This window comes from Helianthus annuus, chromosome 7 (assembly GCF_002127325.2).
Source record: "Helianthus annuus cultivar XRQ/B chromosome 7, HanXRQr2.0-SUNRISE, whole genome shotgun sequence".
Lineage (NCBI taxonomy): Eukaryota > Viridiplantae > Streptophyta > Magnoliopsida > Asterales > Asteraceae > Helianthus > Helianthus annuus.
Window position 1 is genome coordinate 47,447,454 of NC_035439.2, and position 16,251 is coordinate 47,463,704.

The 16,251-nt window shown below is 36.6% G+C and overlaps 2 protein-coding genes and 1 long non-coding RNA gene across 4 annotated transcripts; 2 read left to right on the forward strand and 1 right to left on the reverse strand.

Moving 5' to 3' along the window:
- The first annotated feature begins 2,206 nt into the window (after positions 1-2,206).
- On the forward strand, positions 2,207-2,956 carry LOC110942477. The gene has a single exon (XM_022184253.1). It carries the CDS (start codon positions 2,207-2,209, stop codon positions 2,954-2,956), a length of 750 nt encoding a protein of 249 aa, XP_022039945.1.
- Positions 2,957-4,724: 1,768 nt separating this feature from the next.
- LOC110939710 (transcription repressor OFP2) lies at positions 4,725-6,395 on the forward strand. The gene is made up of 2 exons (XM_022181284.2): positions 4,725-5,727; positions 6,119-6,395. Exon 1 carries the CDS (start codon positions 4,817-4,819, stop codon positions 5,714-5,716), a length of 900 nt encoding a protein of 299 aa, XP_022036976.1. The 5' UTR covers positions 4,725-4,816; the 3' UTR covers positions 5,717-5,727; positions 6,119-6,395.
- Positions 6,396-6,640: 245 nt separating this feature from the next.
- LOC110939709 lies at positions 6,641-11,913 on the reverse strand. Of its 2 annotated transcripts, none has more exons than XR_002592411.2 (7): positions 11,669-11,913; positions 11,510-11,555; positions 10,419-10,661; positions 9,887-10,091; positions 8,346-8,608; positions 7,564-7,669; positions 6,641-6,978 (listed from the first exon to the last, which is right to left on the reverse strand). It is a non-coding gene; the product is annotated as an uncharacterized LOC110939709 (long non-coding RNA). The 2 variants fall into 2 exon arrangements; XR_002592412.2 differs by having other exon boundaries at positions 11,627-11,913.
- Between the last annotated feature and the right edge of the window lie 4,338 nt (positions 11,914-16,251).

Here is a 16,251-nt window from a genome sequence, read left to right on the forward strand (position 1 = left end):
CTAAAGAACCAGTGCAAATCTTCAATCTTCAACCCGAACTCGAACCAATGATTCCCATGATCAAAAACGCTCCAAATAGCTTGATTTATGCTCTTGGAATCGCCCAGGGTTCCTTAATTCGTCACTAGGGTTTCTTAATTCGTAACTAGGGTTTCTTAAGTGATTAATGACCTTTTATACCTAACCCCTGGTCAACGAACAAAGATTTGCCGTCAAACCAACCCGTCGCATCGCGCGACGGGCATGTGTCTTCGAGGTCGCATGACGCGACACTATAAAATTCCAGAAATTAATATTTTAATGGTGGCGGGCTGCTACGATGATGATGGCTAGCCGTGGCACGACGCGACAACGTATTTTTCACAGAATGTCTCGTTTTTCACAGAATGTCTCGTTTTTTATCAACTCTGAAACTCAGCCGATTTTTCATCTTTTTGTGATATTTTCAGCACCCATGACCTATAAAACGAGATCTGATCAAAGTAATGAAATTCTAAGTAAAATCTAATCTAACGAATACGAAAAATATACAAACTTTACATGAATAAGAGATGTATTTCGCAATACATCACCCCCAATCTAGGTAATTTTAATTTTAGTTAACATCTTCTACCCTGACCACAAATTTCCCGTGAATACGATACCCTACTTACGCTATCTACGTAGTTTAATTATGTTTTTGATTGACCCTTACGACAGTCATTAGCTACCAACCTTTCATTTTAAAAAAGATATAAATAAATATGTTACGATTTCAAAGTTTTAAAAAGTATATCTCAAAACATCTTGGCTTTATTAAAAGTTACATGTATTCACTTTACTTGGAACGAGAAACCTAAGAACGGGGTGGGATTGTTAAAGAAGATTGATCGTGTTATAGGGAATATCAAATTTTTGGATTTATTTCCGGATGCTTTTGTTTTGTATCACCCTTTCCGTCTTTCGGACCACACACCGTGCATCCTGAAGCTATCCAGTCAAGTTGACAAGAAACATAAGCCATTCAAGTACCCGAACTTTATAACCTCTAAACCTAAATTTCGGATGTATGTGGAGCAGGAGTGGACCAAGAATGTTGATGGTGTAATGATGTTCATGGTTATGAAAAGACTTAGAAACTTGAAGCCGCATTTAAGAAAATTGTTGTTTCTGCAAGGGAACTTGCACAAAAAGGTGTCGGAGCTTCATATTAAACTGGATGACATACACAAGCTGATAGATCAGGACCTGATGAATGCCTCTCTTCGCCAACAGGAGGCCCTTTGTCTCAATGAGTTCCAAACGGCTGCATATGACGAGGAATGTTTTCTTAAGCAGAAGTCTAAGGTTGAATGGCTTTGTGCGGGGGATTCTAACACTACTTTCTTTCATAATGTTGTGAAAAGTCGAAATGCAAGAGATAAAATTCATAGCAACGGATATTAGTGGTACTAGACACGAAGGAGAAGGTATTATGGCTGCATTAGTCGACCATTATACTAATTTCTTGGGCTTTGAAGATTGGGTAGACACGTTGGATTGGGATAACCTTCCTCTCAACACTCTTGAAACAAGTGCTAGAGATCACATGGTTCGCCAGGTTACTCGGGAGGAAATCAAGAATGCGATGTTTAGTATTGGTGAAAACAAGGCGCCAGGCCGCGATGGGTTTATGTCAGCGTTTTTCAAGCATGCTTGGGATATAGTAGGTAACGATGTTACTAATGCCATTTTGGTTTTTTTTCAAAACGGTAAACTTCTGAAGCAAATCAATCATACGATCCTGACTCTAGTTCCAAAGAAGGAGACTCCTGATTCGGTTCTGGATTACCGGCCTATCTCCTGTTGCAATGTCTTGTATAAGTGCATTAGCAAAAGCATAACGGACAGAATTAATGGTAGTCTGATGTCGCTTATTAGTATCAACCAACCTGCCTTTGTGCCAGGGAGAAGGATATCAGAAAATATTCTTCTGACCCAAGAACTAATGCACAACTATCATCTTAACAGAGGCCCACCTAGATGTGCGTTTAAAATAGATATTCAGAAGGCCTATGACACTCTTAGTTGGTCTTTTTTGGAGGATGTTCTCAAACACTTTGGATTTCATCATAAAATGGTGACGTGGATAATGACGTGTGTTACGTCGGCATCTTATTCTTTAAACATTAATGGTGATCTGCATGGTTATTTCAGAGGTAAACGTGGTCTTTGACAGGGAGACCCGATGTCTCCATATCTTTTTACTCTCATCATGGAGGTCTTCTCTTCTATGCTCCAAAGAACCGCTCAATCTAATTCTTTCAAATATCATGCTCATTGTGCTAAACAGAAGATCATCAACCTCTCGTTTGCTGATGACCTCTTCATCTTTGTCCATGGTGATATTGTTTCTGTTCGGAAAATCAAGGAAGTCTTACAAAGATTTACTGCTATATCCAGTCTGGTTCCAAGCCCGTCTAAGCGCATTGTTTTCTTTAGGAATGTCCCACTCCAGATTAGACAGGAGATCCTTCAAGTTATGCCATTTCAAGAAGGGAGTTTGCCTGTTCGATACTTGGGGGTGCCCCTAATTTCCTCGAGATTGAAGTCCAGTGATTGCAAGCTTTTGGTGGAGCGCATGGATAAGAAAATTGATAACTTGATGACTAAATCCCTTTCTTTTGCTGGCCGTCTTCAGTTAATAAATTATGTCCTATCATCTATGCATATCTATTGGGCAGTTGTCTTTATTATTCCAGCTCGTGTTACCAAGGAGCTAGAGAAGAGAATGAGGCGTTTCCTATGGAATGCAGGTCGTCAAGGCAAAGTTCATGCTAAAGTGGCATGGAAGGAGGTTTGTTTGCCAAAGGAGGAAGGTGGTTTGGGTATCAAAAGTATTTCTGATGTTAATAAGGCTCTCATGACAAATCACATAAGGAGTATCGTTAGCAACAGGCGTTCTCATGGGTTCAATGGATTAAATCTCACAAGTTAAAAGGTAGAAGCTTATGGGATATTCCTTGTCGGGGAAGTATAAGTTGGGGATGGCGGAAAATCATGTCCATTTGTAGTCTTGTTTGGCCTTTTATATGGAAATCTATTCAAAGTGGAGCTCAAACTAACGCTTGGAGCGACAACTGGTGTCAATACAGCCCGTTGAGTTCGTTTATCTCGCCTCGGGTTATTGCTAATGCAGGTTTTACTCTTCAATCCTCGGTTGATAGTCTTGTTGATGATCACGGCCAATGGAGGTGGCCTCAAGCTTGGTTTGACTTATTCTCGGTTTTAATCAATATTGATACTCCGAACTTAGTCCAACAAATGGAAGACAGTCTAATCTGGAAAGATTTGGAGGGTACTCCTCAGCAGTTCGGTCCGAAAGAGGTGTGGAATAATATCCGGAATCGTAACTCCACAGTTGATTGGGCAAATCTGATTTAGTTCTCTCAGTGCATTCCTCGGCATTCGTTTCACATGTGGTTGGTAATTAAGAATAAGTTAAGAACCCAAGACCGTTTAGGGGTATGGGAAGCGGGAAGTGAAACAAATCTAAGGCTGATGTGTTGTCCGTTATGCAAGTATGATCGTGATTCAAGGGACCAACTTTTTTTCCAATGTGCTTTTGCTGCTCAGGTGTGGAACAATGTCAAGTCTATGGTTGATATGAGTAATGTAAATGACTCATGGGAGTCCATTATGGACTGGATGATTCATCATGCTAACACAAGGAAGATCGATCACATTGTTTGCAAAATGGTAGTTGCTGCTTCAACATACTTCATTTGGCAGGAAAGAAACACTCGCCTTTTTTCGCTAAATCAAAGCAGTGTTTCTATGGTGACCGAAAGAATTGTAAATGTAATCAGATTACGTGTGATGGGGTTCAAGTCTAGTGGGGATGCGAATAACACAAGGATGTTGAAAAAGTAGAAGATTCCTATGCTTGAAGACGACAATGGCCCGGGCTAGGTCCTGATAGGTTTCGGATTTTATGTTTAGTCTTGGTTGAGTCTGTTTCTTGGTTGAGTTAGTGTGTGTCTGGTTTGTTGGTTGTTTTTGCTGGTTGTCCTAGTCTTGGTATGCCAAGTCTAGCATTGTGTATCCTATCTGATGCACATGTATTATTCTTTGATTATTTATAAAATTTACTGGAGTAACCCTTTACCCAAAAAAATTTCTTTTAACTTGTAAATTTAAACTCTTTGTAAGAAAAGGTTAACGAAAGGTACTATTCTAATTTTCTTGGAGATATAAAATCTAAACATCATAAAAAAATATTTTGTATTAAGTTATATTAATTAAACATTTTTTTCCATAAAAATTAAAGTAATAATGACTTGTGCATCAGGTCCAAAAGGTTTTTACCCTTTTTGACATTACAATTATCCTTTCAATACTTGCCACCTTTTCAAAATAGTGACTTGAACATTAAAATTAGAAAAGACAATTTGGATGGGCTTAAGAAGTTTGAATATTAAAAGAAGTTACGGAATATTGGTAATTTATCGTCTAAAAATTTATACTTCTTCACGTGTCAATAATATGATTTACAGCAAAAAGAAAAAGCAGAAAGGATGAAAACAAAGCAATAATGCATGTGGAGTGGGGGTGTTGATCATGAACGAACATGCCCAACTTTTTCAATATTATCCCTACGGACCCCTCCTCTCTAAACTTCATTCCTACGGGTTATTTTTTTTTTTTTTATTAAAGTTGCAAAGGACAGCAACTAAACTTTCTATACAACTCATATGTGTTTATGCATTATATACACACGAATAGCATATTAAAGTTTGTAACAACATTCCTACTTTATATAGCAAACCTTGTAAGCACGAATACAAGAGACGTCTTTATGGGAAAGCAGAAGTTTAGATTATCACATATGATACCAAATGCTTGGTTTTACAGGCTTAGAGACATGAACACTGCCATGACCGCCACCACCACAGCCAGCGCTCCCCATAACAAGAACCCCCTTTCAACTTCAAATAACCACCCAAGAAACTCTTTGTGCTACACCCCTAAACTTTACTCATCACCCTCAAACAGAACTACTATCAACAGGCCGCCTGTTCCAAAACATGTACTCGGTTCCATATATATTCGACCCACTGAGTCAGCTTATACTAATCAAGATTTGTTTCTTTCCCCTAGTAGCAGTTGCTTTGATTCTCCTTTGTTCGACTCAATTCCGCTCTTAGATAGACCATTCTCAACCAGTTGTGGTTGTAGAGTGATCAGTTCTTCAATCGCGGATCTTGAACTCGAGTTTAATGAGATCTCATACACCAAAAGTGTTCAAGATTCAAATGGGCATGAGTTGATTCAAAAGCCTCCTCAAATCAGAACAAAATCAAAGATGGATACATCAACTAAGCCCAAGGAGAATGATCAAGAAAGTGCAGTGTCCATCAAAACTATAGAAGAGAACATCCACGATAACAATAATATGAAGACGAAGAAGAAGAAGAAATTAATTTCGGGATCGAATTCTTCCAAAGTATGCAAGAAGGTTGTAGGAGATGATGAAAAGAAGTTTTCAAGTAGTTGTTGCATTGTGAAGTCAACTTTTGACCCATGTAAGGACTTGAAGGAATCAATGATGGAGATGATTGTGGACTATAACATACGGGAGTCCCAGGATTTGGAAAAGCTTCTTGCTTTTTACCTCTCCTTGAATTCAAATGAGTATCATGGTATCATAGTGAAAGCGTTTGAGGAAATTTGGTTGACTTTTAAGTTTCTTGTTTAATGAATATGAAGGTATAACTCAGAATTATGTCATCTTGGCTTTGTGTGAATTTTCTGCTTAGCATCTGAATGTTAAAGTAAAAAAGCTGTTATTCTTTTTGGAGTTTCCACTGCCAAATGGGCTGTTTAACGAAACTCAAGTCAAGAAACCTTAAAAAGAAAATAAAAGAATCTGACAAGTTTGTGCATCTGGTAAAAAACTCAAGCTGTTTTATATAGAAACAGATTAAAAAGGTACACATTTCATTCAATATATGTAGACAAAGACAATTACCATGCATCCCTAGATACCATAAAATGGTTAGAGCATCTACAATGGGTTCACAATCCACTTTTTAGCTTGGTTTATGTGATTTCTTTCTCCTACCCGTCTAACAAAATTGTGCTATGATTCTCTCTTCAGCCACATGTCGCCCGCATGCCTCCCTCTTCCTTCTCAGCAATCTCTCCTCCATATCGGAATCCTAAGATCCGCGGACTAATAATAATGGTGTAGGTTTGTTGTCCGCCTGTTAATTAGGTTATGACTAGAAATGTCTTGGCATGATGTAATGTGATATCGTGTGTGGGTCTAGTTAGCATGTGGCTTGGAAAAAAAATTGTTAGGGAGTTCATGTTTTTATCTTATCCCACTAAAAGGGAGACACTTTGTAACAGAAGCCGAAAACTACTCGGATTGAGCATGGCGGACAACTCAAATTTCCTCTTTATATTTTCTCTCTTAAAAATGATAACAAAAGACAATTTTTATTCTAAATTTTAACTTCAAACACTAATATGTACTCTGTATTTACTATTGGTTCTTGAAGTGTATACATATTTTCACTTATTTTATAACTAGTGGGAATGCCCGCGCGTTGCGGCGGGTGTTCCGACTTATATCAAATTTAAATATTATGTCTATTACGAACCACAACCTATTCCGGGTTTCTAACATTTTATGTCATTCAACAAAAAATAGTCATTGAACCTATAAGGTCACACACATGCAGAGAAAGTCTAGCTGACTGCTTTAGTATTACAAGTATATGTATGTTCTAGGAGTGAGTATATAACCGAATTAAACCAACCTTAACCGAACCGAACAATTAAACCACTCAAAGAAAGCTACTAACTATAGATTCTTCAACAGTGTCTTGTCATTCTACGAGGAGCCGCCGCCACTACTCCCTCAATTTTCTCTTCTTCTTCACCTTCGTCGTGGGCTGCGTTTGACGCCTCCCCTTCTTCCTTTTTTTCTGGCACCGCATTCACCTTCGGTGCCTATAAAATCAAAATTACCAGGTTCATAAATCAACCAACATGGACACGAGTTGAACCTGGACCATTTGCTTGTTAATGGGTCACAACTTCAACCCATTTGCTTGTTAATGGATCATCACCCAACTGTTGGCTTGTCAATTGGTCATAATAATTTTGACCCATTTGCTTGTTAATCAGTCTTTTCTCTTTTATATCAAACATGTGAAATCAAAAAATACTTAAAAGAAAAGCTAAGGTCACACAATTTTGAGCCCAAAGACTAATCTAATAAGTTTTTTCAACCTTCAAAAAATGTTTTCCTCAGATCCGGAAAGTTGTTTTATCAATGGGTTGCTTACCATTATCCATACTACTATTTTTTTAATCAAATTAACCAAAGTGGCCATTTTTACATGTTACCCGGCCCACCAGCCGTAACCACGACCTTTAACTATAAATAGAAAGAGAAGCCTGAGTTTGGTCCTTTTTGGTTTTCCCACCAAACAACAACTTCAACAAGATCACTAACAAAATAAAAACAAGCAAATCCTTAATAAAATCAATACAAAAGTAGCGTTTGTTTATAAATGCATAGATAAACCATACCTCATTTATTAAGCCTGATGTTATCTATTGATATAGATGGGCTGCAATCATTAATAAGAACTCTGAGTAGCATTTGGGCAGTTGATCTTGACCAATATTTCCAGAGCTTCCAAGAACAGAACATGATTATTGTATTCATCAAAGATTGATAAACAAGTAAATATAGTAATTTATAAAACTTAAAATTATGCTGATGTGGTAATCATATTTGTAATGATTTGTGCTTATATAATATCATCGACTTAAATAATGTGCACTTATTAGGGGTGCAAACGAGCCGAGCGGCTCGCGAGCTATCGGCTCGAGAAAAAGTTCGAAACGAGCCGAGCCGAGCTTGAGCCTAAAATAAAGCTCGTTAAGCTCTCATAAGTTAAATGAGCTCGGGCTCGGCTCATTTGCACCCAACATAAACTTTCCCCAGCTTGCAAATTATCAGTGGAGCTTGGGTGATAAAGGTCAGTTTTAAATGTGGTTTAAAACAATTCGGGCCGGATTGACCCATCTCAACATTTTTGTGTCATTTTGAGTATTAGATTAATTTATCAAATATAAATATACAAGTATGGTGTTAAAATGAATATCCATTTTTTCTTAACAAATCAATTATAGGTGTAGAAAACATTTGAATAACAGTTCGGGCTAGGCTTTGCCCATTTAATTCAAATGTTATCGTTTGACCCCATGGGCCCATTGAGTTGAACCTAGCCTAAGGTAGCCAAATTTCAAATAAATTGGTTGAAATTTTCGACACTAAGAGACCAACAAAACTTCTAGCGGCTTACCTTTGAGTTTCAGTGTCATTTCCTGTGTATCCAACACGCTTCTTGTGCCTTAGCATCACTAAAAATGACTGCAAAAATAAACAAATAGATTAAAAAAATAATCAAAACTGGCCATATATAAACAAACACCTTAAAAGATCATTTTTGTAATATATTTTCGCATTCGTATTCCATTTGCCAGATGTATAATTAATAATTCCACTTCCCAGCCATGTTCTCATCTTGCTTCCAGTCAGATTTAACCCACTGGTTCTCCTAGCCATCTGGCAAAGTGAACCAAAAAGTAAAATCAGTACAACAAAAGTTCATCAAATTTTACACATGCCACATGCTCAAACGTTGAAATATCAATCTGCTGATGATATTTATATTTACTAAATTTGACAAATGATCAGGTAATAGCATATGATTGTCATCGTTGACCAATGTCTACTACTATAAACACAAACATATTGGTTTGTTTAATTATGCTCAAGCCTACCACCATGTCAATGCAAAGGCTTCTCAATCTGCAAAGGTTCACACGACAATAAAAGTTTAAAGATTGAATACTTTTTGGTCGAAAATAAATCTAGTCGACGAAGTTGGCAAAACTAACTTGACAACCGAATTCTAATTCAGTTCAGTTTTTACCCCACAGATTTCTTTTTAATTTGTCCTCGACCGTTAAAAATCTTACCGCTAGTGACCGTTGGCTGGGAAGATGGCTATCAAAGATGCTACGACAAACCAAATGGTTCTCGCTACATCACAAGAAACCAATATATGATTTGATGTTTCAGGGGCCATCCCACATACGCTATTTTGCTCACTTTTTGTTGCCAATCGATTTGCTGTTACTAACAAATCAGTATACTCTCCTACCATTAACTAATTAACCTTTTGCAACTTGCAAAACACCAACAACAGTAGCAAGTAGAAACCCAAAATTCAAGATACTAAACTATGACTAGTAAACTGAACAAAATTCAATTCCTAATCAACTGCATCTAATACTGATAGCTTTAATTATCGTCAGACACATATATTCTTAATTTAAGATGTAAAACTAAATCAAAGCAATATAAAACTTCAATTTATAAACAATCTCCATAATCAGAGGGTTCCTGCATCTGATCTTTATTCAACTCATATCTTCAACTAATAACTACTATAATCATAATTCAATAACAATTCAAAGACAGATATGTATTATTCAAAGATTGTAAAATGTAAACCAAAATTAGAAAAAAAAAAAAAAAAAAAAAAAAAAAAAAAAAAAAAAAAAACTTCCATATCAAAAAGCTTCCACACTTACCACAATAATGCCTATCAAAATGATTTGCCATTAATTAAGCTAAAAAAGTATTTTGAGCTACAAAAGACCATCAAAACTCATACATTCAGATTATCAAATGGAATAAATTCGAACTCAAAATAACCTTTAATTATTAGCATGAAGATCTAAAGTATTACACACTTTAGAGTACAGTAGCACATGGTGGAATTCAACAAACCCTAACCCCTAATTCTCCCTTTTGAAACATACTATCAAAATGTACCTGGTGAATTCATACTATCAAGTACAACAGTGAACTCGAGTTTGTTTCTGGGAAGCGCACCGACAGTAAACAAAGTCTTCTCTCCGTCGTAAGCAAACTCTTTTCCATCCAGTTCAGATTTGTACGTTTCATGAACTTTATCAATCACCTTTCGGCCCACGCCTTTAGCATCTACAGGGCGGCCATCTTCATAGAAAAGGGCCACCTGCTTGGTAAGGTTAAAAAAATTAAATAAAATCAGCCCTTAGACCAGTAAAATATTGTTTGCATAACATATAAATTATTTAAGTTGTATTCAACCAATTGCGCAAATTCAAAAAAATATTAGAGATTGGTACTTTTATCATCGGTCAACGTTAGTCAACTGTGTTTTTCCAATACATTTCAGATTTTAATTATATCAGTAGAAAATGAAACTGGCCACCTAGCCAAAGTGACTAAAATGATGATGACTACCAAAACCAAGATCACTAACTTCAAGTAATAATAAGGCCACACAGATGCATTGATACTAAGAGAATGAAAGACATACACTGTAGTGGAAAAAGTGTCCATCAACGTTCGACACGTTGACTTTGAAGTGATTGGTCAAAAGTTGGGCTTTTTGACCTTGCTGGCATGGCCCCTCCTAGCCATGGGTACACGCATGACCTTCTTCTTGGCTTCTGGCTCAGCTTTGATTGGAACGAGGTCTTCTGGAACAGGTGGTGGTTGTGGTAAAACATCCGTAGCCCCACCATTACCTGTTTCTGAAATCTGAATCCATATCGGATTACTATAAAGAACAAAAGAAGTCAACAACCCATAAACAGTATTCAAAACAAATATTATCTTGGTCATAAAATTGCTATATCATACAAAGAAAAATTAGAAAAGTAACAAATAGCAGCAATGTAGATAATAAATGATCTAAAGCAGAACTCTGAACACCCTTACATAGTCAAGAAATAAAACTTGATGATGGAACGAAACCAGTAAAGTCTTAGATAAACAAACAGAGACTGAAGCCAAAAACCCATAGAAACACATCAAAAATCAATAAGTGGCAATCAAATAAACTATTAACTGAATGGTACTTGTATAAAATAAAATAAATAACATAAACATGAGTGTAGTTCTAATCAGCAAATACCCATATCATGGGAGGCTTTGATGGTGTGCGGGGAGGACCTCCGCACAAGGCCCACGATTTCGAGGGGCATGCGATTTAAAAAAAAAATCCGATACGTATATGTTATTTTTTTTTAAAATAGTAAACACATACCACTTTCAATATAGGCTCATTTACAAATCATTTTTATGGCTTAGAATTTAGCTCACTTGGAATTAGGTTTATTAAGCCCGATACTGATTTGATCTTTTTTAAATAATAACAAAACATAACAGAAGGGCACATTTTTTCAATCTCGAACAGGGTACGTGAATTCTCAGAGACGCCTCTGACCCATATATATGAAATAACAGTAAATAAGTACTTTGGTACAACCAAATCGTTCAGAATTAATTAACTTAGCACAAAATACACAACAAAGATAACACATGTGATCAATAAACAGTCATGTATTAGTAGTAAATAACACTCAGCATACAAATAAGATTTTTTTTAAATAAAACGCAATATACCTCAACAACAAACCCTTGCTTAGAGAGCAAAATCAACAGCCAAAACCTGAACAATCAAAATAAAAAAGACGAAGTAAGCACTAATGAGATAAACCCTAAATGGTTCAGGGCGGCGACCTGCCGGTGATGACTCTGTGCGGCAGAAGAGTTGAGGAAAACCTAAGCAGGTGGTCGGATTGATGAGATGAAATTGAAGAAATCAAACAAATAACAGTCTAAATCAGTGTTGTTGTCGAAACTTTGTGTTGCTCCGGCATTCAAAATTGGTGAGATGTGTCTTGTGTGTTTCAACCATGATGAACTTGAGATGAAATTGAAACACACCGATGCTTCATCTGCAACCTGGAGTCACTCCCACCATTATTCACATTCAATCTGCCTTTCTATCTTCACGTCTTAATTGCAAGATTCATTTACATGCTATATAATGGGATGAGTTAATTACTGTTTTCGTTCACGTGGTTTGTCAAAAATCACTATTTCAGTCCATGACTTTAAAAATTACGATTTTGGTCTCTGTGGTTTCACTTTCGTAACCATTCCAGTCCCTGTGGTTTCACTTTCGTAACCATTTCAATCCATTTATTCTGTAAGTACAGGGACTGAAATGGTTACGAGGTGGACTGAAATGGTTATAAAAGTGAAACCACAGGGACATAAATCGCAATTTTTAAACTAATGGACTGAAATAGTGATTTTTGACAAACTATAGGGACGAAAACAGTAATTAACTCTAATGGGATATTAGGGTTCATGGGTGAAATCCCTAGCCTGCCCCTCGAGCGTCTTAAAAGTCTGCTAAACTTCCTCTTCTACCAGCTTGCAGTCGCTTGTACATGCTTCTTAAAAATGTGTACCCCTAGTCAAATTACATTTTTGTACATCACTTCTCCTTTTTATAGTATTATAGATATTCTGGATCTACTCTTTTCGAGTGAAAAAGTTCATAGAGGATTTAAAGATTATAACTAAAACTCAAGAAATATACATATGTTCACTTATTTTATAATATTTTGGATCTACTCTTTTCGGGGTGAAAAAAGTTCATAGGGGATTTAAAGATTATAACTAAAACTTAAGAAATATAATTTATGAGTTTGATTCTTTAAGGCAGAGTGTGTCGTCCAGATTTCCCCATTTTCCCTGTCGTCTTTTTTTAGTTTTCCCCAGATTTCCCCATATAAACTATTTTAATTTAATTTAATTTTTAAAATACAAGATTTTAACTAAAATAAAAGTTACATAATTAAAAAATATTTTTTTAGTTTTAGGTCCTTTTTAAAATTAAATAAATCAAACTAAGGTTATTTAAAAATTAAAACCAAATTTTGAGGTCTGCTATTTAATATTAGAGTAAACTGCCATTTTGGTCCCTAAGGTTTAGTCACTTTTGCTGGTTTAGTCACTTTTGCCACTTTAGTCCAAAACTTAAACCTTTTACATCTAGGTCCTTGTGGTTTCAGTTTTATTGCCATTTTTGTCTAAAAATGAAATCAGGTCATATTTGTCTTATAAAATCCTGCTATTTGTCCTTTTTTCTAACGGGCAAAATGGTCATTTTAAGCATGAATATATATATATATATATATATATATATATATATATATATATATATATATATATATATATAATAAAAACTCAAAACAACTAATCATCTCAGCTCCCTTCTCTTTCTCTCTCTACGTTTTCACTAGCATCCAACAACCACCACCACCACCCAACCTCCGGCAGCCTAGAGCATCACCACCATCATCCATCAATTCAAACCCAGCAACATCCACCACCACCAAGAAAGGAGACAAACACAGGTCTAGAGAGAGAAACTTTTAAGAGAGAGAACATATCAAGGCATATGTATGTATATCTGCATGTATATAAACTTGTTTTAAGCTCTCTGTAATGTCGTTTCCACATTCTAATGAGAGAAACAACAATTTCAGCTTAATTTCAACTCAATTTCATCTCTTCCGGTTTTCGGATCCGTTAGGGTTTCATCAACCAACTTCAATTTCGTCATAAATGCGAAGAATTTCTTAATTTTGGAGGCTAATTTTGCGGAAATTAGGGTTTCATAAAGCTTCTATTTTTTTTTGAAGAGGTTCAATTTGTCTCCATGTTGAATAGAGGACCATCGTTTCCCCCACTTGAAGGTGAAACTACTTCACAATTTGTTGCTAAAATGGTTCAATTTGTTAGGGCTTTTTGTTTCTATGCTACAGTTAATATTTTCCCCAAATTAATTTAGATTTTTTTTGTCTTCACAAATTTAACAACTTTTTAAAACAAATTTAAACAAGAAGATGATAAAAAAGGTCAAGAATACACACACTCCAAAATACACACACAAAACAGGAAAAAAACCCACTTCTCCGTCGATCGGTGCTAGGTCCCCATGTTCCGAGGTTTTTTTTCTCACCGGGTCCGGGGGGCGGGGTTGTCGGACGGGGTCGGGCTTCACCAGCCCTTCCCCAACCCCCACACCGTCCACCCTTATGTTTTAATGTGTTTATTTTTCTTTAATGTAATTTGTGATACCCCAAGAAAACACATAATACAACTAGCTTCCTTAGTGACTACGTGCTAAATTTCGGGACGAAATTTCTTTCAACTTGGGGATGATGTTACAACTCGTATTTCAAGAGCCTTTCGTTGTGCTTTGATGTAACTTATATGTACGCTACTTGAATAGTTGATGTGTTGATTTTAATTGAATGCTTATGAGTTTGTTTATGTATATGTGTTAAGTGAATGTTATAAGTATGAGTGCACAAAATTAATCCGATCCCACAACACCCCTCGGGTCGCACACTCACCCACAACCGCACACTTCCTTTCCCTTGTGCTTTTACTCTCGGCCCAACCACACATGTTTCGAATTCATGGCCCGAGGGTAGCCCAAAGCTGAGTCCAGCCCGTTCCCCTTGTGTGCATAAAACACAAGGATTTGTATGTGTAATCCCCATAACTTAGCAAAACACAAAAACACACAAAGCCCTAACCTCTTTCCCACTCTCTCACTCGACGGCAGCCCCTTCATTCGAAGCCCTTGCATCGATCAAACCAACTCATTCGACATAACAGTTAGTGTTCCATCATTGTTAGTTTGTTATGATACTTGATGTTGTGATTGCTATGATTTTATGTGATGACTTAGGGTTTCATGCTAGTAGAATTATTGATGGAATTGTGCTCCTGAATCTGAATACGTGTTGATAATGATGTTAATCTGTGGGATGATGAAACTAGGTGTGGTGTCCATACACATCGATCTACATGTGTGATGCAACCGATGGACTTAGGATTTTGATAATCTGTGATTTCAATACACCTACAACATGATTTCAAAAGCATTATGTAAGGTTTCAAAAACATTAAACACATTTCCAAAGAACCCCATGCATAGTTTTCAAGAACACTCTGCTTGTATGTTGACTTAACATACGTAGTACACGATCTCCAAATCCTGCTTCATATGTTGACTTAGCATATCTAGAACCTTGACTTCATGAACACTTTACCTCATGTATTGACTTAAGCACATCTAGTACAAGGTTTCGAAACATCTCTCGCTACACGAATTCCAAAATCCTTATAGGATCTTCCTATCTTAATAATTTGATCCTTGTGGATGTTTAAAGTGCAAAAATCAGTGTCCTTAATTAGATTCTTTGTGTGTTTTGATACGTATATTACGATTCAATAAGGACAAAACCGAATTCCTATAAGATCTTCCTATCTTCATAGTTAGATTCTTGAGGATGTTTAAATTACTAATTTAAGTCCATGGATTGGATTCCTGGTGTACTTTAAATACACGTGTACAAATCGATAACAAATTGACGAACAAATTAGTAACAAGTTGATAACAAATTGATGACCAAGTGATACAGATGAAAGCCCTATGCTCTCTCTCCTTTTGGCGATTTTCTGTTCTTCATGAATCCCTTTGTTTTTCTTTGTGATCTTTTGCATAACAGTCTGTGATTAGAATTTTGATCTTTCAAAATTCTATAACGAACTAGTTAGCATTAGGGATCAATCCAAAACTAGGGTTTTTTCTTTGTTTTCTTGTAATCGCTGCCTTAGTGATCTGTTTCGAAACCCTGATTTATTAAATTGGATGTCATTGATCGCGGTTAACTGAGATTAATTTAGCTAGATTGATACACTGGTTTAATCGATTAAGGGTTGAGGATTGATTCTAGGGTTTAAAAGGATTAGGGTTTTCGTTTTCTTGTTCGTTGGGTTCTGGGTTTTGTTTCTAGGGTTATCTCGTGCATGGGTGGCTGTCGTTTTGTTTAATGGAGAGGGGTGTTGATTCTTGTCCGATTGATTGTTCCAAGCCTGCTGATAGCGTCTTGCATGATCGTGGAAAGCCTCCTATATCGATCAAGGGTATTGCTAATAAAGTGGTGAATATAGATGGTAATACGTTTCTTCCTCGTAGAGGTACTGTTCAGAATTCACAAGCTGAACCTAGGAAGATAAATGTCATTGATGAACTATATAAGATTACTGAGCCGGTGGTCGAGGATCCGTTGAACGCTAGTGAGGTTGTGGCTGAGGGAAACACTAAGTCTGGTCAAGGGGCGCCGATGTCGTATGCAACTTCAGTTATGAATCAGAATGCTAGAAAGGTTAACTTCTGGTCTCTTCGTAGCTCTGTGAAACATGATGATTGTGATATTGTTCTACCTAAAGAGTCGGTTCGAGTGGTTCAGGATAAGCTTGCAAATACGTTG

Excerpts from the sequence above, each read along its gene's own strand:
- LOC110942477 (XM_022184253.1), top strand. The coding sequence starts at position 2,207 with ATGTCTCCATATCTTTTTACTCTCATCATGGAGGTCTTCTCTTCTATG.
- LOC110939710 (XM_022181284.2), top strand. The coding sequence starts at position 4,817 with ATGGGAAAGCAGAAGTTTAGATTATCACATATGATACCAAATGCTTGG.